General features: G+C 49.7%; 1 protein-coding gene across 2 annotated transcripts; it reads left to right on the top strand.

Annotated features, from left to right (window-relative positions):
- Positions 1–1,050: 1,050 nt before the first annotated feature.
- Positions 1,051–24,929, top strand: LOC144606486 (solute carrier family 13 member 2-like). 2 transcript variants are annotated; one of them, XM_078422653.1, is made up of 12 exons: positions 1,051–1,179; positions 6,401–6,529; positions 8,491–8,627; positions 9,815–10,089; positions 14,618–14,804; positions 15,663–15,785; positions 16,335–16,550; positions 18,108–18,214; positions 20,609–20,730; positions 20,808–20,969; positions 22,211–22,348; positions 24,276–24,929. In XM_078422653.1, exons 1-12 carry the CDS (start codon positions 1,078–1,080, stop codon positions 24,402–24,404), a joined length of 1,827 nt encoding a protein of 608 aa, XP_078278779.1. In that variant the 5' UTR covers positions 1,051–1,077; the 3' UTR covers positions 24,405–24,929. The 2 variants fall into 2 exon arrangements, with proteins under 2 accessions (XP_078278779.1, XP_078278777.1); XM_078422651.1 differs by having other exon boundaries at positions 20,588–20,730.
- The last annotated feature ends 202 nt before the right edge of the window (positions 24,930–25,131 follow it).

Genomic DNA, 25,131 nt, shown 5'->3' with positions numbered 1-25,131 from the left:
CACTTGCCCGGGGCCCCACGAGCGATATGTTTAATTTTATCGACCATTTACATTTTTATTCCTGTGAGTAGTTGTCGTAGGGGCCCCAGTACACTGCTTTGCCCGGGGCCCATAATGCTGTAAAGACGGCCCTGACTGCAGATGCTGATTTACATCGAAGATAGATACAAAATGCCGGGGTAACTCAGCGGGACAGGTAGCATCTATGGAGAGAAGGAATGGGTGACGTTTCGGGTCTGAAGAAGGGTCTCCACCCGAAGCGTCACCCATTCCTTCTCTCCAGCCAAAGCTCTTTGTGTTCGTTAGCAGTGGGCTGGAGGTATCTCGCTGCTCAGCGTGCGTTACTCCAGCATTTTGCGTCTTTCTTTAGTAAACCAGCATTTGCAGTTCCTTTTTAGTACATTTTAGTTGCAAGCTTGCTTGGTGTCAGTCCAAGTCAAAACGTGGGCTGGTGTTTCTTCTTTGCAGCCCCGAGGAGCGAGGCCATTTATTGCTGCCGCTGTCGCGTCAGGGCCGTCTTAACGCATGGGCCTGATGGGCACTTGCCCGGGGGCCCCATGCTGATCTGTGTATGTTAAGTGACTTGCAATAAATAAATACTACTTTAAAAATGTAGGTTCAATAAGTGCTTTTTACGCAACATTTTCAATGCTTCTCACAGCGATCTGTAAGTGCTTTTCGCAACAATGTAGCACCCTAAGTCCATCGCTAAGTGCTTTTCGGTAAGTGCTTTTCGCCGGCACGACAGGGTGGGGGGGGGGGGCTAGTAGGGAAAGGGGGGTGGGGGAGAGTAACGGTGGGGGCCCCAGTACACTGCTTTGCCCGGGGGCCCATAATGCTGTAAAAACGGCCCTGTGTCGCGTCTCAATGTGTCGATTAGGATCGGCCATAGACCACTCGGCCCCTCAAGCCTGCTCGGGGACAACTCACGGTGAGCGGCCCCTCCCACCGGGTTCAACAAATCCTGTTGTCAATAAGAGAGTTAATGTTTAATTGATAAGAGATGTGATATACCAAGCCGCGGGCACAGTCCTGCCCCAGAACTCGGCGCTGCGCTGTGTGCCAGTCGCTGGCAGCATGGGGTCCGCCTGGAGGAACGTGTGGGCTTTCAGGAACGAGATGATTGTTTTCCTGGTTCCTCTGCTCCTGCTCCCGCTGCCTCTGGTCATTCGCACCAAGGTAAGGCGCCAGGCCCCGGTTGGGGAGGGGTTGGGGGAGACTCCATCTCCCGGGGTGAACCATTGTGGGGAAGGTGCAGTACCGGGGCGGAGGTCCCGCTCCGCTCCTGGAACCTGCACAGAGACCAGGCAACACTCAACAACTGCATTTGCTTCTTACTGGAGTGGCTGCAACGTTTCTAGGTCGGCTGTGTAGAATTGGAGGGAACCACAGACTTAAGAGAGTGGCTTCCCTCGCTGTCTGACCCTGGAAATGTGTGTTGGGACGGTGTAGAGGGAGTTTCACTCCGTGTCTCACCCAGGAAATTCAGGGGCAGTTTCTTTCCAGCTGTTATCAGGCAACTAAACCATCCCACCACAACCAGAGAGCAGTCCTGAGCTACGATCTACCTACCTCGGACTATCTTTGATCGAACTTTACTGGCTTTACCTTGCACTAAACGTTATTTATTCCCTTATCATGTTTTTGGAATAATTTACATGAGACGCAAGTGCCTATCTGTACACTGTGAATGGCTGGATTGTAATTATGTATTGTCTTTCCGCTGACAGGTTAGCATACAACACAACTTTTCACTCTACCTCGGTAAACGTGGCAATAAACTAAACTGAACTAAGATAAGGGAGGGTTGGCAGACACATGGAGCAGTTGGGGGAGGTGGAGGTAACTGGGTAACGGGGGACTGGGGGTGGTGTGAAGAGTGGGTGTAGGCACCTGGGTGGTTCAGGAGACACAAAGGAGCACAGGGATTGTGGTGACGTGAAATTGGAAAAATACAGTGCTCATGCACTTGGGTTCCTCCACAGTACCTCCTGTTCCTCTTGTGATGACCACCTGGGGGCGATAGGAGGCGCTGTTCCTATGATTTGCCGTTGGCTGAGGGCAGGCAGTGGATGTGGGAATGGAAAGGGGGGTTGAAATGGCTCACAGCTGGGAGATCTAGGTTGCCCTTGTGGACAGAGCATAGGTGCTCGGTAAAGTGGTCTACTGGTTTATGCCGGCTCTCACCGATCCATAGGCAGCCACATCAGGGTGTCTGAATGCAGGACGCTAGGTTGAAGGGGGGTAAAGGTGAACATCTGCCTTCCACTGGAGGGCTGTTTGGTCCTTGGATGCTGGTGGGGAAGTGCTGCTCCTCCTGAAGGTTGCTGGGGAAGGAGAGAGGTGAGTGAGCGTGTGTGATGGGACAGTGGAGAGGGAGCTTCACTCTGTGTCTGACTTGTGCTATCCTGACCCAGTATCCTGACTTGTGCTACCCTGACCAGGGTTGGGACAGTTTGTTCCCTGAGTTCTGTTAACGGTGTTACCGAAGAAGGAGCTGATTCCAAATATTTATCAATCAGACAAAGTGCTTAATAAGAGTAACCTGTCAACTCGCTCTACGCTGTAATAAAGCTCCACTCTTCGGCCATAGGTAAATTATTAATCTTCCCAGCACTGAGTAACTATGAAGGGGCAGGGTCTGATGGTGCAGGTTCCTGACTCTCTGTCAGGGTGTGAGCAATGCAGCGTGTCCAGTGTGCCCTGACCCTGTTCCTCACTCACCTCAATCATTACCTCTCCCCATCTGCACTGTCTGGCACACAATGCTGCAGAGGTGGAGAGTGAAACTCCCTCTACACTATCCCATCTCACACTCCCTGGGTCAGACACAGAGTGAAGCTCCCTCTACACCATTCCATCTCACACTCCCTGGGTCAGGCACAAAGTGAAGCTCCCTCTACACTATCCCATCTCACACTCCCTGGGTCAGACACAGAGTGAAGCTCCCTCTACACCATTCCATCTCACACTCCCTGGGTCAGACACAGAGTGAAACTCCCTCTACACTATCCCATCTCACACTCCCTGGGTCAGACACAGAGTGAAGCTCCCTCTACACCATTCCATCTCACACTCCCTGGGTCAGGCACAAAGTGAAGCTCCCTCTACACTAATGTTTTCCGGGGAAGATCCCAAGGATGAGGCATTTCTGTCCTGTGGAATTACAGTACTAAGTGGGATGCTGAAGGAGGGATGAGAATGTGGAGATGAATTGGATGCTGTTGGGAGGCAGAAACAAGAGGCTGGTGGGTTGAGGGAATATCCTTCAATGGTAAGGTCATGTTGTGCTGCCTAAACCGTGATGGGCAAAGCAGGATTCAGCAGGAATCTTTGAAAAGGAGGTGGATAAATTTAATGGCGGCAGTGTGGCGCAGCAGGTAGAACTGCTGTCTCGCAGCACCAGAGACACGGGTTCGATCCTGACCTCGGCTGCTGTCTGTGTGGAGTTTGCATGTTTTCCCTTTGACCATGTTGGTTTACTCCAGGTACTCCGGTTTCGTCTCATGCTTCAAAGACATCGGGGTTTGTAGGTTAATCTGCCTCTGTAAATTTCCCCTCGAGTGTGAAAGTGGGATAACATAGAACTAGTGTACCAGCCTGACCCGCTGAGTTACTCCAGCATTTTGTGTCCCGCCCCCTCCCCTGACATCAGTCTGAAGAAGGGTCTCAAGAACAGCTTGTACTGGAGCCTACCAGGGAGAAGGCAATTCTGGATTTAGTGTTGTGTAATGATCCTGATCTTATAAGGGGACTAGAGGTAAAAGAGCCATTAGGAGGCAGTGATCACAACATGATAAGTTTTACTCTGCAAATGGAAAGGCAGAAGGGAAAATCGGAAGTGTCTGTATTACAGTATAGCAAAGGGGATTACAGAGGCATGAGGCAGGAGCTGGCCAAAATTGTTTGGAAGGAGGCCCTAGCAGGGAAGACGGTAGAACAGCAATGGCAGGTATTCCTGGGAATAATGCAGAGGTTGCAGGATCAATTTATTCCAAAGAGGTGGAAAGACTCTAAGGGGAGTAAGAGACACCTGTGGCTGACGAGGGAAGTCAGGGACAGCATAAAAATTAAGGAGAGGACGTATAACATAGCAAAGAAGAGTGGGAAGACAGAGGATTGGGACTCTTTTAAAGAGCAACAAAAGTTAACTAAAAAGGCAATACGGGGAGAAAAGATGAGGTACGAGGGTAAACTAGCCAATAATATAAAGGAGGATAGCAAAAGTTTTTTTAGGTACGTGAAGAGGAAAAAAATAGTCAAGGCAAATGTGGGTCCCTTGAAGACAGAAGCAGGGGAATTTATTATGGGGAACAAAGAAATGGCAGACGAGTTAAACCGTTACTTTGGATCTGTCTTCACTGAGGAAGATACACACAATCTCCCAAATGTTCTAGGGGCCGGAGAACCTAGGGTGATGGAGGAACTGAAGGAAATCCACATTAGGCAGGAAATGGTTTTGGGTAGACTGATGGGACTGAAGGCTGATAAATCCCCAGGGCCTGATGGTCTGCATCCCAGAGTACTTAAGGAGGTGGCTCTAGAAATAGTGGAAGCATTGGAGATCATTTTTCAATGTTCTATAGATTCAGGATCAGTTCCTGTGGATTGGAGGATAGCAAATGTTATCCCACTTTTTAAGAAAGGAGGGAGAGAGAAAACGGGTAATTATAGACCAGTTAGTCTGACATCAGTGGTGGGGAAGATGCTGGAGTCAATTATAAAAGACGAAATTGCTGAGCATTTGGATAGCAGTAACGGGATCATTCCGAGTCAGCATGGATTTACGAAGGGGAAATCATGCTTGACAAATCTACTGGAATTTTTTGAGGATGTAACTAGGAAAATTGACAAGGGAGAGTCAGTGGATGTGGTGTACCTCGACTTTCAGAAAGCCTTCGACAAGGTCCCACATAGGAGATTAGTGGGCAAAATTAGGGCACATGGTATTGGGGGTAGGGTACTGACATGGATAGAAAATTGGTTGACAGACAGAAAGCAAAGAGTGGGGATAAATGGGTCCCTTTCAGAATGGCAGGCAGTGACCAGTGGGGTACCGCAAGGTTCGGTGCTGGGACCCCAGCTATTTACGATATACATTAATGACTTAGACGAAGGGATTAAAAGTACCATTAGCAAATTTGCAGATGATACTAAGTTGGGGGGTAGTGTGAATTGTGAGGAAGATGCAATAAGGCTGCAGGGTGAATTGGACAGGTTGTGTGAGTGGGCGGATACATGGCAGATGCAGTTTAATGTAGATAAGTGTGAGGTTATTCACTTTGGAAGCAAGAATAGAAAGGCAGATTATTATCTGAATGGTGTCAAGTTAGGAGGAGGGGGAGTTCAACGAGATCTGGGTGTCCTAGTGCATCAGTCAATGAAAGGAAGCATGCAGGTACAGCAGGCAGTGAAGAAAGCCAATGGAATGTTGGCCTTCGTAACAAGAGGAGTTGAGTATAGGAGCAAAGAGGTCCTTCTACAGTTGTACCGGGCCCTGGTGAGACCGCACCTGGAGTACTGAGTGCAGTTTTGGTCTCCAAATTTGAGGAAGGATATTCTTGCTATGGAGGGCTTGCAGCGTAGGTTCACTAGGTTAATTCCCGGAATGGCGGGACTGTCGTATGTTGAAAGGCTGGAGCGATTGGGCTTGTATACACTGGAATTTAGAAGGATGAGGGGGGATCTTATTGAAACATATAAGATAATTAGGGGATTGGACACATTAGAGGCAGATAACATGTTCCCAATGTTGGGGGAGTCCAGAACAAGGGGCCACAGTTTAAGAATAAGGGGTAGGCCATTTAGAACGGAGATGAGGAAGAACTTTTTCAGTCAGAGGGTGGTGAAGGTGTGGAATTCTCTGCCTCAGAAGGCAGTGGAGGCCAGTTCGTTGGATGCTTTCAAGAGAGAGCTGGATAGAGCTCTTAAGGGTAGCGGAGTTAGGGGTTATGGGGAGAAGGCAGGAACGGGGTACTGATTGAGAGTGATCAGCCATGATTGCATTGAATGGCGGTGCTGGCTCGAAGGGCTGAATGGCCTACTCCTGCACCTATTGTCTATTGTCTATTGTCTATTGAAACGTCACACATTCCTTCTCTCCTGAGATGCTGCCTGACCCGCTGAATTACTCCAGCATTTTGTGTCTACCTTCGATTTAAACCAGCATCTGCAGTTTTTTCCCCCCCTATAGACCTAGTGTGAATGGGTGATCGATGGTTGGTGTGGCCTGTTTCCATGCTGAAACTCTAAACTATGCTAAACTAAAGTACAAAAGTTCAGGGAGGAAGTTGAGGGGAGCATAGCCCCTGGGAGTGTTCACTGAGAGAGCAGCAGTCTCTCTGTGCATTGTGTCTACGTGCAGGCATTGTCACTGATTACGTCTCCTCTCTCCATTTAGGAAGCTGGCTGTGGATTCACGATCCTGGTCATGGCTGCTTACTGGTGCACGGAAGCCTTGCCTCTCGCCGTCACCGCCTTGATCCCCGTGCTCTTCTTCCCAATGTTTGGAATCATGGAATCAAAGATGGTAGGTCCTCGAGGTGCGTGGCTCAGCTTTGCCCTTCTGCACCACACAGTGAAGTGAAGGGCAGGCAGGGAATACCAACCACAGGCACCAACCGTTGCCGGCCCAGGCCCCTGAGTAACACAGGCCGCAGACCGGCTGGTAGCAGCGCCCGAAGATGCCCTGTGACCTCCATGGCCATTGTTGGAAGCCATCCACCTCAGGCCTGGGCAGGAGATACGGAAGCTTGATCGCACGTACCACCACACTGAGGAAAAACTTCTGTTATCAAACTATTGATGTTCCTTACTCAAACTCGGATACAGTCCTGATTCTCCAACCTACCTCTTTGCAGACATTAGATTTTTTTCCCTGGAACTGTTGTGCAACAATGCTGAGAACTCTATTCTGCACTCTGGTATCTTTCTCTTTGCTCTACCTGTTGTATTTGTGTTTGGCCTGATCATACACATGTATAGTATTATCAGATTTGACTGGATATCACGCACACGAAAGCTTTTCACTGTACCTCGGTACACATGACGATAATAAACCTAACTGAAACTTCATGCCATTCGGTTTCTCGGCCTGTGTCAGCTGTCCTTGTGAGGTTAGAGTGAGGACATGCCAATCCTGATCTGCCGCACACACCTTCCTGCTCTGCATTTCACAACTCCTACATTCTCACTCTCGTTCTCATTCTCTAACTGCTCCATTTTCCTCTTTGACCAGATACCCTTCTTGCCCTTCTTACACTTTATCCCCATGGTCACCCCACCATAGGCATCCCTCCCTCCCCACTCCACTGGCAGCTGAACAAGCTGACTTTCTCTCCCTCCCCAATTCTTACAAAGGAACCTCAACTGAAATGTTGACTCCGTCTCTCTTCCTCACAGATGTGGTCTGATCTGTGGAGTATTTTCAGCGTTCTCTGTTTTGGTTTTCAGACAACAGGCTGTCTACTCCACACACCAGTGCTCTGCACAGCTGTGGAGTTGGACAGATGACTGCTTGCTATTCCCGTTGTGCATGCAGTATCTGGAGCATACTGCAGCGGTCAGCTTGGAGTAGACAGAGTCTGTGATGTGCGGGCAGAGTTGTAAATGTTCTGCAGCCGAGACTCTTTTCTGCTCCAGTTGTGCCAGCTGTACATGTGAGGTTAAACAGCCGTCATTCTGGTGCAGATGTGCTTACAGTGTCTGTGACATCTGCTTTTGAACACGATGTGCACTTAATATCTGAAATATTCTACAGCTGTTGGGATTCTGTCCCAGATGTGTACAAAGTAACCATGATGTTTTGCAACTGTGTTCATGCTATTCCAGATATTCACAGTATGTGATGTTCTGCAGCTGTATATATTCTGTTCCAGTTGTGCGCACAGTAGGCAATGTACTCAGATGTGCACTTTCTGTTTCAGATGTGCACACGGTGTGCAATGCTCTACAAATGTGTGCTTTTGTTCTAGATGGTGACACACTATGCAATGCTCGCAGTGCGCACTTTCTGTTCCAGGTGTGCATGCAGTATGTTTGGTTCTACCTATGTGTGCTTGTGTTGTAGGTGTGCATGCAGTATCTGTGATGCTCTGCAGATGTGTGCCTGCAGATGTGCACAGCATGTGTGATGTTCTACAAATATGTGCTTGTGTTGCAGGTGTGCAAAGTGTGTGTGATGTTCTACAGATGTGTATTGTGTGCACAGCATGTGTGATGTTCTGCAGATGTGTGCTGGTGTTGCAAGTGTGCACGCAGTGTTTGTGCTGTTCTGCAGGTGTGTGCTTGTGTTGCAGGTGTGCACAGTATGTGTGATTATACTATAGGAGTGTGCCTTGTGTACTGATGCGCACAGCATGTGTGATGTTCTGCAGATGTGTGCTTGTGTTGCAGGTGTGCACAGTGTGTGTGCTGTTCTACAGATGTGTGCTTGTGTTGCAGGTGTGCACAGTGTGTGTGCTGTTCTACAGATGTGTGCTTGTGTTGCAGGTGTGCATGGAGTACCTGAAGGATACCAACATGCTTCTGATTGGGGGTCTGATCGTGGCCATCGCGGTGGAACACTGGAACCTGCACAAACGCATCGCACTGAGGGTGCTGCTGATTGTTGGAGTCCGGCCCTCACTGTAAGACGCCATTAGCCATTAGCTTACTGTCAGGAGGTGGGCACTCGTTGGCTGCACGCGTTTTCCTCGCGTGAATTCCCAATTGGAATTATTGGTGACCTGTCTTGTATTTGTGGCTCCAAATTCTGGTCTTGTGGAAAAAGTTTAGAGAAGCTCTCAGATCTCCAAAGACGTACAGGTTTGTAGTTTAATTGGCTTTGGTAAAGATTGTAAATTGTCCCTAGTGTGTAGGATAGTGCTAGTGTAGGGGAACGCTGCTGTATCTCTAAACTAAACTTAACTAAACAAAATATCTTTCATGGGGTACCATGGTAAAGAAGATGCATGGTATGCATGCCTTCATCAGTCAGGGCATTGTGTAAGAGTCATGAAGTCATGATGCAGCTCTAAGATTAGGCCGCATTTGGAGTATTGCATGTAGTTCTGGTCACCCCATTACAGGAAGGATGTGTAGGCTTTGGAGAGGGTGCAAAGGAGAATTACCAGAATGCTAGACACAAAATACTGGAGTAACTCTGCGAGTCAGGCAGCATCTCTGGAGAAAAACAATAGGTGACTTTTCGGGTCGGAACCCTTCTTCAGCTGCCTGGAATAGCGGGTGTTAGCTGTAAGGAGAGATTGAACAAACTTGGATTGTTTTCTCTGGAGCGTCAGACCTGATAGAGGTACAGGTATATAAAATTATGAGAGACATAGAAAGGGTAGAAAGTCAGGACCTTTATCCCAGGACTGGAGGGCATAGATTCAATATAAGATCAAAGTTTAAACAAGATGTGGGGGGGGGGGGGGGGTTGGGGTGGGTTTGGGTGGGTTTGTGGTGCACAGAGAGTGGTGGGCACCTGGAATGTGCTGCCAGGGGTGGTGGTGGTGGTGGAGATTCTTTCGATAATGACATTTAAGAGGTTTTATAGATAGGCACATGAAGGCCTCTTTCTGTGCTGTTCTGCTCTATGTTCCAGGAACATTCAGGGAGAGGTTGGCAGCAGCAGGCATGGTTGGCCTAACCTTATTGAACAGCATGGAACAAAGGGGCCAAGTGGGCAACTTCTGCTGCTATTTCATTCCTACCAGGAACAATTAAAATGGGGCGTGAGCAAGAGGTCAGAGGCCGGTGGGTGTTGGGTTGGGAACATGGTGATAAGCTGAGCGTGAGCTGACCTGTGTTGTGGTGACTTCTTCTGCCCCAGGTTGATGATGGGCTTCATGGGCGTGACGGCGTTCCTCTCCATGTGGATCAGTAACACGGCCACCACCGCCATGATGGTGCCCATCGCTCAGGCAGTGCTGGACCAGCTCAACATGGCAGAGATAGAGAACCTGGAGTTGGACCAGATCTACGCGAATACGATAGTGGTCCTGGAAGACAAGGAGTCAGCGAAGACTGGCAAATCCATCACTGCAGACCCTGAGAATTCCAAACCAGCAAATGACCCGGAAGACAGCAAGACCACCCATGAGATATGTAAGAAGGAACTGCAGATGCTGGTTTACACCGAAGATAGACACAAAATGCTGGAGTAACTCAGCGGGACAGGCAGCATCCCTGGGGAGAAGGAATGGGTGACGTTTCATGTTAAGACCAATCTTCAGTCTGAAGAAGGGTCTTGATCCGAAACGTCACCCATTCTGTCTCTCCAGAGATGCTGCTTGTCCCGCTGAGTTACTCCAGCATTTTGTGTCCATCTTCAATGAGATATGTAAGACAGCAAGAGAAATGTATTTGTTTTACAACCACTTTGGTCTAAATTCAGAATTATGTAATGCCGTACAAACCCATATATATCCTTACACCAGGGAATTACGGCCCATCGAGTCGATGCTAGCTCATTCCCAAACAGTTATCCCTTGAAAACCCTTTCATCCCACCTTGCAGTCAACTCCTCCCAGATTCCATCATCCACCTTCACACAGGCTAGGACTGTATTCCGTGGAGCGCTGGAAGCTGAGGCGTGACCTTATAGAGGTGTATAAAATCATGAAGGGGATTGGTAGGGTGAATGCATAGTCTTTTTCCCAAGATAAGGGAATCAAGAACTAGAGAGCATTGGTTTAAGGTGAAAGGGCCAAGATTTAATACAAACCTGGGGGACAACTTCATACAGAGGATGGTGGGTATATGGAACAAGCTGCCAGAGGAAGTAGTTGAGGCAGGTACAATAACAACATTTAAAGGACATTTGGACAAGTACATGAAGAAAGGTTTAATGGGACGAACAGATGAGGAATTTTGCTCAACATGAGCAAGATGGGCCAAAGGGCTTGTTTCTATGCGGTATGACTCTGATTTTAAGTCCTAGGCTTCTCATCAGCTCATAAATTGTACGAGCAGAATTAGGCCATTCAGCCCATCAAGTCTCCGCCGCCATTCAATTGAAACATCTTATTGAAACATCTAAGATTATTAAGGGATTGGACACGCTAGAGGCAGGAAACATGTTCCCAATGTTGGGGGAGTCCAGAACTAAGGGCCACAGTTTAAGAATAAGGGATAGGCCATTTAGAACGGAGATGAGGAAAAACTTTTTCACTCAGAGAGTTGTAAATCTGTGGAATTCTCTGCCTCAGAAGGCAGTGGAGACCAATTCTCTGGATACTTTCAAGAAAGAGTTAGATAGAGCTCTTAATGATAGCAGAGTCAGGGGTATGGGGAGAGGGCAGGAACGGGATACTGATTGTAGATGATCAGCCATGATCACATTGAATGGCGGTGCAGGCTCGAGGGGCCGAATGGCCTACTCCTGCACCTATTGTCTATTGTCAATTGTGGCTGATATATATTTTTCTCTCAACCACATTCTCCTGCCTTCTCCCCATAACCACTGACATCTGTACTAATCAATGATCTATCAATCTCCACCTTAATAATATCCAGTGACCTGGCCTCCACAACCTTCTGTTTATGGTTTATGAATTTAAAATGCTTCTGAAACCCCCAGGGGTGCAGACAGTTGTGAAGGTCTGTTAAACCTGTGCTGCACCCTGTTCAGCCACTCCCAGAGCTCCATATATAGATGACGATGATACTTTATTGTCACTTGTACCTAGTTGGGTGCAGTGAAAGTACACAAAAGAGTCGCCACAAAGGCGCCAACAAAGTTACAGCTGGCAAAGATCATAGATGGTATCAATCTAACAGTCCAGACGAAGTACAACTCGGTGCCTAAAACCGTTTTAAAATGCCACTATATACATTATTCATAAAAACAGTCAGAGACAGGCAGCATGGAAACAGGCTCTTCAACCTAACTCGTCTAAGCTGACCAAGATGCCCCATCTAAGCTCGTCCCACTTGCCCGTGTTTGGCCCATGTCCTTCTAAACCTTTCCGATCCATGTAACCTGTCCAAAAAATACTAGAAGATGTAAATACAGAATGTTTAAGTCAAGTTTTCACAGGAAATGATGCCCGTGCCAGTGCTTAACATGAGCGCAAAATCATTTATGATACAGTTAGAAACATAGAAACACAGAAATTTGGTGCAGGAGGCCATTTGGCCCTTCGAACCAGCACTGCCATTCATTGCGATCATGGCTGATTATCCGCAATCAGTAAACATAGAAAATAGGTGCAGGAGTAGGCCATTTGGCCCTTCGAGCCTGCACCGCTATTCAATATGATCATGGCTGATCATCCAGCTCAATAACCTGTACCTGCCTTCTCTCCATACCCCCTGATCCCTCTAGCCACAAGGGCCACATCTAACTCCCTCTTAAATATAGCCAATGAACTGGCCTCAACTACCTTCTGTGGCAGAGAATTCCACAGACTCGCCACTCTCTGTGTAAAGAAATGTTTTCTCATCTTGGTCCTAAAAGACTTCCCCCTTATCCTTAAGCTGTGACCCCTGGTTCTGGACTTCCCCAACATCGGGAACAATCGTCCCGCATCTAGCCTGTCCAACCCCTTAAGAATTTTACATGTTTCAATAAGATTCCCCCTCAGTCTTCTAAATTCCAGCGAGTATAAGCCTAGTCTATCCAGTCTTTCTTCATATGAAAGTCCTGCCATCCCAGGGATCAATCTGGTGAACCTCTGTACTCCCTCTAAGGCTAGAATGTCTTTCCTCAGATTAGGAGACCAAAACTGTACACCATACTCCAGGTGCGGTCTCACCAAGGCCCTGTACAACTGCAGCAGAACCTCCCTGCTCCTATACTCAAATCCTCTTGCTATGAATGCTAACATACCATTCGCTTTCTTCACTGCCTGCTGCACCTGCACGCTTGCTTTCAATGACTGGTGCACCATGACACCCAGGTCACGTTGCATCTCCCCTTTTCCTAATTGGCCACCATTCAGGTAATACTCTGCTTTCCTGTTCTTGCCGCCAAAGTGGATAACCTCACATTTATCCACATTATGTTGCATCTGCCATGCATTTGCCCACTCTCCTAATCTGTCAGTAACCCGTGCCTGCCTTCTCCCATATCCCTTGATTCCGCTAGCCCCTAGAGCTCTATCTAACTCTCTTTTAAATTCATCCAGTGAATTGGCCACTGCCTTCTGTGGTAGACAATTCCACGAATTCACAACTCTGGATGAAAAGGTTTTTTCTCACCTCAGTTTTAAATGGCCTCCCCGTTATTCTTAGACTGTGGCCCCTGGTTCTGGACTCCCCCAACATTGGGAGCATTTTTCCTGCATCTAGCTTGTCCAGTGACAGGAGTTTCCTAAACCGTGGCCCTTCCCCATGCAGGTTTATGTAACAATCACTTTATTACCTATAATATTCAGAACAATGTTAGATCAAAACACACGAGACACACGTTTAGTTTTTTATTGTCACATGTACTGAGGTGGAATGAAAAGCTTTTGCTTGTGTTGTATCCAGTCAAAAAAAAGACAACATGAATCCAATCAATGCACAGTGCACAGAAGTGCAAGATAAAGTCCAATTAAAGATAGTTCTAAGGTCTCCACTAAGGTAGATGGGAGGTCAGGACTGGACTCCAGCTGGTGATAGGAGGGTTCAGTTACCTGATAACAACTGGGAAGAAACTGTACAAAGATACTTGAGGAACAAGATAGACCACTCGACCCTACAAACCGTAGTATGTCATGACGCCATTTTAGTAGGCAGAAACTTGCAGAAACATTTAAAAAGAAAAATAACATTTTGTGAATCGATAGATGAGATATATTGATAGATGAGATATATTCTGCATTTTAATTGTATCATCACACATACTGTTCCCACAAAACACTGATCACACTGCGAGAGGCATAGCGAACGCCGGGTTTTGCTTACTAAAATGGCTCCTTTGCGTACCACACTTCAGTAATAGGCAATTTCAATGGAGTGGTCCATCTTGTTCCTCTAGTATCTTTGCTCTTGTACCTCTTGCCTGATGGGAGAGTGCAGGGGGGAGGGGGGGGGGGGTGTGACCGGGGATGAGACTGGCCCTTGATTATGCTGGTGGCCTTGCTGAGGTAGCCTGAGGTGTAGAAGCAGCAGGTAACTCATTGCGTCAGGCAGCATCCCTGGAGAACATGGATGGATGATGTTTTGGATCGGGTCTCTGATGAAAACACCATCGTGCCTGCTCAGGATGCTGCTGGAAGGGCTCCGGAGAGCCGGTGGACACCGCGTGCTTCCTCCCCTGGGACTCCCGGGCACAGACGTATCCTCGGAAGAGGGGCAGCCGGTCAGCTTGGGGAGTTGAAATGTGAAAACAGATCCTTCGACCCAACCTGCCCACACCGACCAACATGACCCATCTACACTAGTCCCACCTCCCTGCGTTTGGCTCATATCCCTCTAAACCTGTCCTAGCCTGTCTAAATATTTCTTGATTGTTGCGATAGTACCTGCAATGAGTCCTTGCTACCTGGAACCGTGAATGATCACCTTGGCTGGGCCCAGGGACAGACCAAGCAGGAGGTCCTCCACCGCCCCGCCCGCACATCTCTCTCCCCACCCTGTATTGACCCTGCCCCTGGGGTCATTTCAACATGATTCTGCTTTGAATGAGACCTTTGCGTCCATTCAGCCAACGGACATCTGCAGTTATCCCAAGACACGGCGGAGGCGGACGAGGAGATGAAGCTGCGATCACAGAAGCACCTGAAGCTGTCGAAGGGGATGAGTCTGAGTGTCTGCTACGCCGCGAGTATCGGGGGGACGGCCACGCTGACCGGCACCACCCCCAACCTCATCATGAAGGGACAGATGGACGAGTGAGTACCTGCCCTGACATCCCCCCCCAAAGATCCTCTCCCCCCTCCCAAAGATCCTCTCCCCCCTCCCAAAGATCCTCTCCCCCCCCCCCCCCCCCATTTCACTCTACTCCCTGCACAACACACAATGCTTTTGTTTAGTTTAGTTTAGTTTAGAGATTTACAGAGCCCCTTCGGTCCCACCGAGTCCTCGCCGACCAGCAATCCCCGCACACTAATACTATCCTACACACACTAGGGACAACTTACAATTTTACCGAAGCCCATTGACCTACTAGTCTTTGGAGAAAACGCAGGTCACGGGGAGAACGTGCAAAACTCCTCACAGACAGCACCCGTAGTCAGTATCGAACCCGGGATCGAACCCGGGTCTCTGGCGCTGTAAGGCAGTAATTCTACCGATGCTGGAGGAACTCAGCGGGTCAGGCAGCATCTGAGAAGGGAATGGACAGGCCACGTTTCGGGTCAGGACCCTTCATCACACGGATTGAATGAGGGGTGGGGTGGGGAAAGGTGGAAAGTAGAGGTGGGGTGGGACAAAAACTTGTAAGTGATAGGTGGACGCTGGTGAGGGGGTGGGGTGATTGGTAGATGGGTGGAGCAAGTGACAAAGGCTGGAGGTGAAAAGGAGACAAAAAGGGTGGAAATGTAGCGCCGAAGAGAGGGATATGGGTAGAAGAGAATGGGGGGGATAAGAGGAAAATCCAGGCAGCATCTGGTAAATTCTGCCCTATAAAAATTTATCACTTCACATTTCTTAGCAAATCAGAAGGCACTTCAGGTTAAATTAGATTATTGGGGTATTGGGATCACTAAAGTCCACACAAGTGAGTAAAAAGGACATTCTTTTGCTTTTAGTCTCTTCCCAAATAACGGAGACATTATCAACTTTGCCACTTGGTTTGGATTTTCCTTCCCTTGCATGTTTATCATGTTGGTGGTCACGTGGATTTGGTTGCAGATCATATTCCTGGGAATCAAGTAAGTACCACTGTTCTCTTTGATGAGATATCTTTCACTTCCACCTGGCTCTGGGTTTGTGCAAATTGAGAGTCTTTCCCTCAGCATTCGGTGGGACCAGTCTCTGTGAGGGGCTGAATGGCTTACTCCTGCTCCTGCTTCTGATGCCCTTCAACAGGAGGGAATCCCCAACAGTCGGGAGAGCAGGGCACTGGTGAGGATCTGTTGAGGGACCTGTGTGGGGTGTATCATGGACCACAGTGGGTGAACAGGGCAGTGTACGAGGCAGGGGGCCATGGAGCAGGGTGGGAAGTCCTGCTCTGGTTGTTCTGGGCATTGGGGAGGTGGCAACTGGAGTACTGATTGATTAACTTGAAAGCCCTTTGGCACTGAGGAAGGAGGGATTTCTTCATAGAGGGAGTGCGGTGAATCTGTGCAGAGGGGCAGAGACGGGGTGGGATCTGGTGGGAAGAGGACCCGCAGAACCAGTGTGGAGCTGGAGGGGCAGCGAGATATTTGTACATCACTGCTCAGCCACTAACGCTGGCACCGGCCCTGTCCCTCTCGCAGCTTCAAGGAGAACTTTGGCTGCGGGATGGCCAAGTCTCAGAAAGACATCGCCGCCTACCAAGTAATCAAGGATGAGATAAAGAAGCTGGGCAGCATGACCTTCGCCGAGATCGAGGTGCTGGTCCTCTTCATCCTGCTGGTCGTGCTGTGGTTCACTCGGGACCCCGGCTTCATCGACGGCTGGGCCACTCACCTCTTCAACAAGGGCAACAAGGAGTGAGTCTGCCTCTCCCCCACCCCTCGCTCTCTCCCCCACCCCTCGCTCTCTCCCCCACCCCTCGCTCTCTCCCCCACCCCTCGCTCTCTCCCCCACCCCTCGCTCTCTCCCCCACCCCTCGCTCTCTCCCCCACCCCTCGCTCTCTCCCCCACCCCTCGCTCTCTCCCCCACCCCTCGCTCTCTCCCCCACCCCTCGCTCTCTCCCCCACCCCTCGCTCTCTCCCCCACCCCTCGCTCTCTCCCCCACCCCTCGCTCTCTCCCCCACCCCTCGCTCTCTCCCCCACCCCTCGCTCTCTCCCCCACCCCTCGCTCTCTCCCCCACCCCTCGCTCTCTCCCCCACCCCTCGCTCTCTCCCCCACCCCTCGCTCTCTCCCCCACCCCTCGCTCTCTCCCCCACCCCTCGCTCTCTCCCCCACCCCTCGCTCTCTCCCCCACCCCTCGCTCTCTCCCCCACCCCTCGCTCTCTCCCCCACCCCTCGCTCTCTCCCCCACCCCTCGCTCTCTCCCCCACCCCTCGCTCTCTCCCCCACCCCTCGCTCTCTCCCCCACCCCTCGCTCTCTCCCCCACCCCTCGCTCTCTCCCCCACCCCTCGCTCTCTCCCCCACCCCTCGCTCTCTCCCCCACCCCTCGCTCTCTCCCCCACCCCTCGCTCTCTCCCCCACCCCTCGCTCTCTCCCCCACCCCTCGCTCTCTCCCCCACCCCTCGCTCTCTCCCCCACCCCTCGCTCTCCCCCACCCCTCGCTCTCTCCCCCACCCCTCGCTCTCTCCCCCGCCCCTCGCCCCCTCCCCCCGCCCTCTTCCCCCCGCCCTCTCCCCCTCCCCCCCGCCCTCTCCCCCTCCCCCGCCCTCTCCCCCTCCCCTGCCCTCTCCACCTCTCCCTCTCCCTCTCCCCCACCCCTCTCCCCCACCCCTCTCCCCCACCCCTCTCCCCCACCCCTCTCCCCCACCCCTCGCCCCCACCCCTCGCCCCCCCGCCCCCTCCCCCCTGCCCCCTCTCCCCCGCCCCCTCTCTCCCGCCCCCTCTCCCTCTCCCTCCCCCTCTCCCTCCCCTCGCCCTCCCCCTCTCCCTCCCCTCGCCCTCTCCCTCCCCTCGCCCTCTCCCTCCCCTCGCCCTCTCCCTCCCCTCGCCCTCTCCCTCCCCTCGCCCTCTCCCTCCCCTCGCCCTCTCCCTCCCCTCGCCCTCTCCCTCCCCTCGCCCACAATGTCCATAGTGAAGTAAAAACAAAAACCGCTGGAAATATTCAGCAGGTCAGGCAGCATCCGTGGATACACGCCCTTTGGCCCACAATGTCCGTGCCAAACATGATGCCAAGTTAATCTAATCGCCTCTGCCTGCACATGATCCACATCTCTCCATATCATTAGGCCAGTGGAAAAGCATCTTAAACATCAGTATCGTACCTGCTTCCACCTCCACCCCTGGCAGCGAGTTCCAGCACCCGCCATCCTCTGTATAAAATAACTACATGCTCAGTACATCTCCATTAGACTTGGCCGCTCTCACCATGGTCATGCCTCCAGGTCTTTGACCTCTGCTCTGCCTGTCCCCAGCTACGTGACCGATGCCACGGTGGTGATCTTCATCTCCCTCATCATGTTCGTGATGCCCTCGGACAAACCCCGGCTGCCGTGTTGGAACAGGGAACAGCCTGATGCAGGTACATGCCGTGTACTGGCTCACCGACCATCCAACCTCCACACGTACACCACAGTGGTCTTCATGTCAGTAAATGCCCAGGGTCATTCGATACGGTAACCCTACTCCACAGTATCGGTCTATATCATATGTCCATAAAGGTTCATGTGATAGGAGCAGAATTAAGCCATTCGGCCCATGGAGTCTACTCTGCCATTCAATCATGGCTGATCTATCTTTCCCTCTCAACCCCATTCTCCTGCCTTCTGCTCGTAACCCTTCATACCCTCACTAATCAAGAATGTCAATCTCCGCCTTAAAAATACCCAATGACGGCCTCCACAGCCATCCGTGGCAATTAATTCCACCGATTCGCCACCCTCTGGTGAAAGAAATTCCTCCTCCATCTCCTTTTTAAAGGTGCGTCCTTTGATGTATCCACCTATCACTTGCCAGGCTTTGTCCCACCCCCACCTCTCTTTTCCAGCGTTCTCCCCCCTGCTACAATCTGTCTGGAGCAGGATCCCAATCCGAAACGTCGCCTGTCCATTCCCTCTCCAGATGCTGCCTGACCTGCTGAATTCCTCCAGCAATTTGTGCTTCGCTCAGGATTCTAGCACCTGCAGTTTCTTGTGTCTTCACAATAGCCATGCTGATGAGGGACAATTTTCCCTGGCCTGGTTACAAAGGTACAGTACGGGGATTTCCAGGCTTAATGCTTGCATTGATGGCTTCCTATCAGTGGCTATTACACTGGTTAATAGAAAAACATTGCACAACAGAAGCAATTGCTTGTCAGTTTCCAAACCTACCCTCTTCAGTGGCCTCCCGTGGTGAAACCGGCAGCCTGTGATCTCAGAGACAATGGTGTCATAAGATCATAAGTGATAGGAGTAGAATTAGGCCATTTGGCCCATCAAGTCTACTTCACCATTCTATCATAGCTGATCTATCTCTCCCTCCTAACCCCATTCTCCTGCCATCTCCTGCCATCTCCCCATAACCCCATAACCCCTGACACCCTTACTAATCAAGAACTATCAATCTCCACCTTAAAATTATCCATTGACACAGCATCTGTGGCAATGAATAGGCACCACACTCTGACTAAAGAAATTCCTTATCTCCTATCTAAAGGTACGTCCTTTTATTCTGAGGCTATGGCCTATGGTCCTAGACTCTCCCACTAGTGGAAACATCCTCTCCACATCCACTCTATCCAAGCCTTTCACTATTACTATGGGGAATAATATGTCCTATTACTGTGGGGAAGCTGATATGAGAACGCATCTTTTTATCCATGACTAGTTCTCATTTGAATTTAATGGGATCTCACTCCTATGCATGGAGTGTCCTTAAGACAGACATCAGTAACCCATGGAGGGTCTGTAGTGCAGGGAATCCAGTGACAATTCCTGTCACTGGGATCGCTACATTACAGACCCTCCCTGGATTACAGACGCACGACTTATGGACATACCGTGCATAAGATCATAAGCCATAGGAGCAGAATTTGGCCATTCGGCCCATTGTGTCTACTCCACCATTCAATCAAGCATGGCTGATCTATCTTTCCCTCTCAACTTCATTCTCCTGCCTTTTTCCCCATAACCTTTGACGCCTGTACTAATCAAGAATCTGTCAATCTCCACCTTAGAAATACCCAATGACGGCCTCCACAGCTGTCTGTGGCAATGAATTCCAGATTTACTACCATATATTATTTATTTATTATTTACTGCCCATTATGCCTCCTGGCATGTAGGGCAACAACGAAGGTCCTCCACACCTGTCACGTTCAGTAGTGTTGATTCCTTCAGTTGTTGTTTCCGTAACATATTCGTTTTACGAGACGGGGTTGTTAGCCCTGTGCTCAACCCCCAACCTGGAGGACCAATGGATCGCTCTTCGTCTCGTCTCTACCCTTCGACCTGTCCAGCATGAGAAACCCTAATGGGAGACGAATCTCCCGCTGGCACAGCTCTAGGGGTCACTGAGACACACAAGCTCCCCGACACGACAAGGTTGCAATCCAATATAAGCTAACTATAAATATTCCATATTCTTTATTTAAATCCCATAAATATTCTTAAATTCAAGCAAGAACGAGTCATGGATAAAAAGGCCTGTTCACATATGAGATTGAGTTGAAGGCATCCTGATCTCAGTGCAGCCAATGACATTGTATAGAAAGACACTGCAGATGCTGGTTTATACCGAAGATAGACACAAAGTGCACGAGTAACTCAACGGATGACTTTTCGGGGTCGGGACTCTTCTTCAGACTTGTCTGAAGTCGGAAGAAGGGTCCCAACCCGAAACGTCACCCATCCTTTTTCTTCAGAGATGGTGCCTGACCCGCTGAGTTACTTCAGCTTTTTGTGTCTATTTTCAGCCAATGATGTTGTTCTTCTAGACAAGAGGCCCAGGTATGGACCAGCTCCGCCACTGCTCACCTGGAAGACGGTTCAGCAGAAGATGGCGTGGAACGTGATCATCCTGTTGGGAGGAGGCTTCGCTCTGGCTAAAGGAAGTGAGGTAACGTAACTGGTTCCTCGCGAGGACTCCCCCTCCCGCCTGGCTCCAACCTCAAGGGTTATCTTTGTCCCTTCCAGGATTCTGGTCTTTCCGAATGGCTCGGAGCCCAACTCACTCCCCTGGAGGCCATTCCACCGTGGGCCATCGTCATCCTGCTGTGCCTGCTGATCGCCACCTTCACCGAATGCGCCAGCAACACCGCCACCACCTCGCTCTTCATCCCGATCCTGGTGGCCATGGTGAGTCTGCTTGTTGCAGTGGTTCCCCTCGTCTTGATCAATAACTGATCTATAGACTGATCTCCCTGACTCTGGCTGCAGGTTTACCCATTGGACAGAGGGCCTAGATCCCTGACCCAGTGACATGAGTTCAATTCCCCATAGCTCCTGTAGAATTTGAACTCAATTAAATATGCCTAAACGTCAGCCACACGAACAGAAGTTATCAGATTGTTATAAACTCCTTCTGGAAAGGAAGATTGGCAGAATTAGAAGCAATGATTATTCACAGAGTCAGAGAGTCAACCAGTATGGAAACAGACCCTTTGGCCCAACTCGTCCATGCCGACCAAGAAGTTGAATTTAATTTAGTGATACAGCGTGGAAACAGGCCCTTCAGTCCACTGTGTCTGTGCCGACCAACAAGCACCCATGCACCGGTTCTATCCTACACACTAGGAATAGTTTGCAGAAGCCAATCAACCTATAAACTTGAACTTTTTTGTAATGTGGGAGGAAACCGGAGCGCCCGGAGAAAACCCATGCGGTCATAAAAGGACATAAAACTCCGCACGGACAGCACCCATAGTCAGAATTGAACCCACGTCTCTGGCACTTTTGGTTGTGTGGGCGCGGGGTGCCCGAGGTTGGATGGCCAATGGCATGGCTCGGGGCTTGGGGGGAAGAGGTGTAGGAAGGAACTGCAGATGCTGGTATGTACTGAGGTTAGGCACAAAGTGCTGGAGTAACTCAGCGGGTCAGGCAGCGTCTCAGGAAAAAAAGAATGGGTGATATTTTGGGTCAGGATCCTTCTTCAGACTCATGGAAGGGATGGTGTGGTACAACCTCCAGGGAGAGATCAGTGGAGTTGACATCCCGTAGTAGATTGGGGGAAGTTGTTGGACTTGCTGAGCTCAGGCAATGCCTGGAGGTGATTGCGGAGAGGTTGTTTCCACGAGTGGGAGAATCTAGGACCAGAGGCCATAACCTCAGAAGGAAAGGACGTACCTTTAGAAAGAAGAGAAGGAATTTTAGTCAGAGGGTGGTGCATCTGTGGAATTCATTGCCATAGACATTTTGGAGGCCGTCAATGGATATTCTTAAGGTGGAGATTAATAGCTTCTTGATTAGTATGGGTGTCAGGGGCTATTGGGAGAACGCAGGAGAATGGGGTTGAGAAGGAAAGATAGATCAGTCATGATGGGCCAAATGGCTTAATTCTGCTCCTCGAACTTATGATTGTTGTGTGTTTGTGTCCACAGGCAGCGCGCATTAACATCAACCCACTCTACGTCATGCTGCCCTGCACCCTCTGTGCCTCCTTCGCATTCATGCTGCCAGTGGCAACTCCTCCAAACGCCATCGTATTCTCTTACGGCTATCTGAAGGTGTCTGACATGGTAGGTACTCGCCAACCATGGTGTAGATCCCAGCTGGGTTCTGGAGGACTGGGGTCTGCTGAGCATTCTTGCAGAGATGGGAAAAGTGAGCTGGGTCCCAGCCCCTCCACCCAGAACCCTTCTTTACTCATTGCTCAACATTGGTGCCTTTTCCCACTCACCCAAAGTTGCCCATGTAGGTGGGAGATGCCCTCTCAATGCTGATGTCCTTCTGGTCAAGTTTGTCTGAGCAACACTTTCACCCAAAGGGTAGGTGTTCTGTCCAGTTCAAACCAAGGTGGCTCTAGAAATAGTGGAAGCATTGGAGATCATTTTTCAATGTTCTATAGATTCAGGATCAGTTCCTGTGGATTGGAGGATAGCAAATGTTATCCCACTTTTTAAGAAAGGAGGGAGAGAGAAAATGGGTAATTATAGACCAGTTAGTCTGACATCAGTGGTGGGGAAGATGTTGGAGTCAATTATAAAAGACGAAATTGCTGAGCATTTGGATAGCAGTAACAGGATCATTCCGAGTCAGCATGGATTTACGAAGAGGAAATCATGCTTGACAAATCTACTGGAATTTTTTGAGGATGTAACTAGGAAAATTGACAGGGGAGAGTCAGTGGATGTGGTGTACCTCGACTTTCAGAAAGCCTTCGACAAGGTCCCACATAGGAGATTAGTGGGCAAAATTAGAGCACATGGTATTGGGGGAAGGGTACTGACATGGATAGAAAATTGGTTGACAGACAGAAAGCAAAGAGTGGGGATAAATGGGTCCTTTTCGGAATGGCAGGCAGTGACCAGTGGGGTACCGCAAGGTTCGGTGCTGGGACCCCAGCTATTTACGATATACATTAATGACTTAGATGAAGGGATTAAAAGTACCGTTAGCAAATTTGCAGATGATACTAAGCTGGGGGGTAGTGTGAATTGTGAGGAAGATGCAATAAGGCTGCAGGGTGACTTGGACAGGTTGTTTGAGTGGGCGGATACATGGCAGATGCAGTTTAATGTAGATAAGTGTGAGGTTATTCACTTTGGAAGTAAGAATAGAAAGGCAGATTATTATCTGAATGGTGTCAAGTTAGGAAGAGGGGATGTTCAACGAGATCTGGGTGTCCTAGTGCATCAGTCACTGAAAGGAAGCATGCAGGTACAGCAGGCAGTGAAGAAAGCCAATGTAATGTTGGCCTTCGTAACAAGAGGAGTTGAGTATAGGAGCAAAGAGGTCCTTCTACAGTTGTACCCGGCCCTGGTGAGACCGCACCTGGAGTACTGTGTGCAGTTTTGGTCTCCAAATTTGAGGAAGGATATTCTTGCTATTGAGAGCGTGCAGCGTAGGTTCACTAGGTTGATTCCCGGAATGGCGGGACTGTCGTATGTTGAAAGGCTGGAGCAATTAGGCTTGTATACACTGGAATTTAGAAGGATGAGGGGGGATCTTATTGAAACATATAAGATAATTAGGGGATTGGACACATTAGAGGCAGGAAACATGTTCCCAATGTTGGGGGAGTCCAGAACAAGGGGCCACAGTTTAAGAATAAGGGGTAGGCCATTTAGAACGGAGATGAGGAAGAACTTTTTCAGTCAGAGAGTGGTGAAGGTGTGGAATTCTCTGCCTCAGAAGGCAGTGGAGGCCAGTTCATTGGATGCTTTCAAGAGAGAGCTGGATAGAGCTCTTAAGGATAGCGGAGGGGGTATGGGGAGAAGGCAGGAATGGGGTACTGATTGAGAGTGATCAGCCATGATCGCATTGAACGGCGGTGCTGGCTCGAAGGGCTGAATGGCCTACTCCTGCACCTATTGTCTATTGTCTATTGTCTAAACCTGATCTGGACAAAGATAGCCTACCTTCTGTCACTTTCCAGTGTAAGGATCTGGGAGTGTGTGATGGGACGATGTAGAGGGAGCTTCACTCTGTCTGACTGTCTTTCAGGTGAGAGCGGGATTCATGGTCAACCTAATTGGAGTGTTGGTGATCTCTCTGGCGATCAACACCTGGGGCATGATGATGTTTGACCTGGACACCATCCCAGATTGGGCGAACAGAACGACCAAGCCATGAACTGATGTGGGGAGACCCGCTGGATCGACCCACTGCCAAAGGGCCAGTGCAGATTGCGACTTAACCAATGACCTCCTGAAATGGTTTAAACTGAGCCGTCCACTTCCTTCACTCGAGTCGCAAATTTTAATAGCACGAGAGTAAAATCAAACTGGACAGTATGATCCTTGCACAAAGACCATATGACTACCAGCAGATGCTGGCCGGGATCACTGGGAACTCGGAAAAATTCTGACGTTGCGATCTTTGTCATCCATCAACTGCAGCGGGAGTTTGAAGCTCCTGCCTCCCGCGGTACATCACGGCCCAGACCCACATCACTGAACTCAACACCTCTGCCACGGCTTCAACCAAAACCTCAAAACACTTGTTAATCCAAATCCTCTACTAGCATTCGAAATGTGGAAGAAGGAACTGCAGATGCTGGGTTACACCGAAGAGAGACACAAGATGCTGGAGTATTTCAGCGGGACAGGCAGCATCTCTGGAGAGAAGGAATGGGTGACGTTTCGGGTCAAGACCCTTCTTCAGATATCTGAAAAAGGGTCTGGACCCAAAACGTCACCCATTCCTTCTCTCCAGAGATGCTGCCTGTCCTGCTGAGTTACTCCAGCATTTTGTGTCTATCTTTACTAGCATTGGTACCTGTGTATGCCTCGACCTGGGTGTGTGTGTTTGTGTCAGCAGGGGTGTTTTGTGTGTGTGTGAGCATGTGGTGTGTGCAAGC

The sequence above is a fragment of the Rhinoraja longicauda genome, chromosome 26, assembly GCF_053455715.1.
Source record: "Rhinoraja longicauda isolate Sanriku21f chromosome 26, sRhiLon1.1, whole genome shotgun sequence".
Lineage (NCBI taxonomy): Eukaryota > Metazoa > Chordata > Chondrichthyes > Rajiformes > Arhynchobatidae > Rhinoraja > Rhinoraja longicauda.
Note: the sequence above shows the minus strand (reverse complement) of the source record. Positions and strands in the feature narration are given on the sequence as shown.

Excerpts from the sequence above, each read along its gene's own strand:
- LOC144606486 (XM_078422651.1), top strand. The coding sequence starts at position 1,078 with ATGGGGTCCGCCTGGAGGAACGTGTGGGCTTTCAGGAACGAGATGATT. Across the intron at positions 18,215-20,587 it reads CAGGGAACAGCCTGATGCAG|CCAATGATGTTGTTCTTCTA; the intron begins GTACATGCCGTG and ends GTCTATTTTCAG. Across the intron at positions 20,731-20,807 it reads CTCTGGCTAAAGGAAGTGAG|GATTCTGGTCTTTCCGAATG; the intron begins GTAACGTAACTG and ends TGTCCCTTCCAG.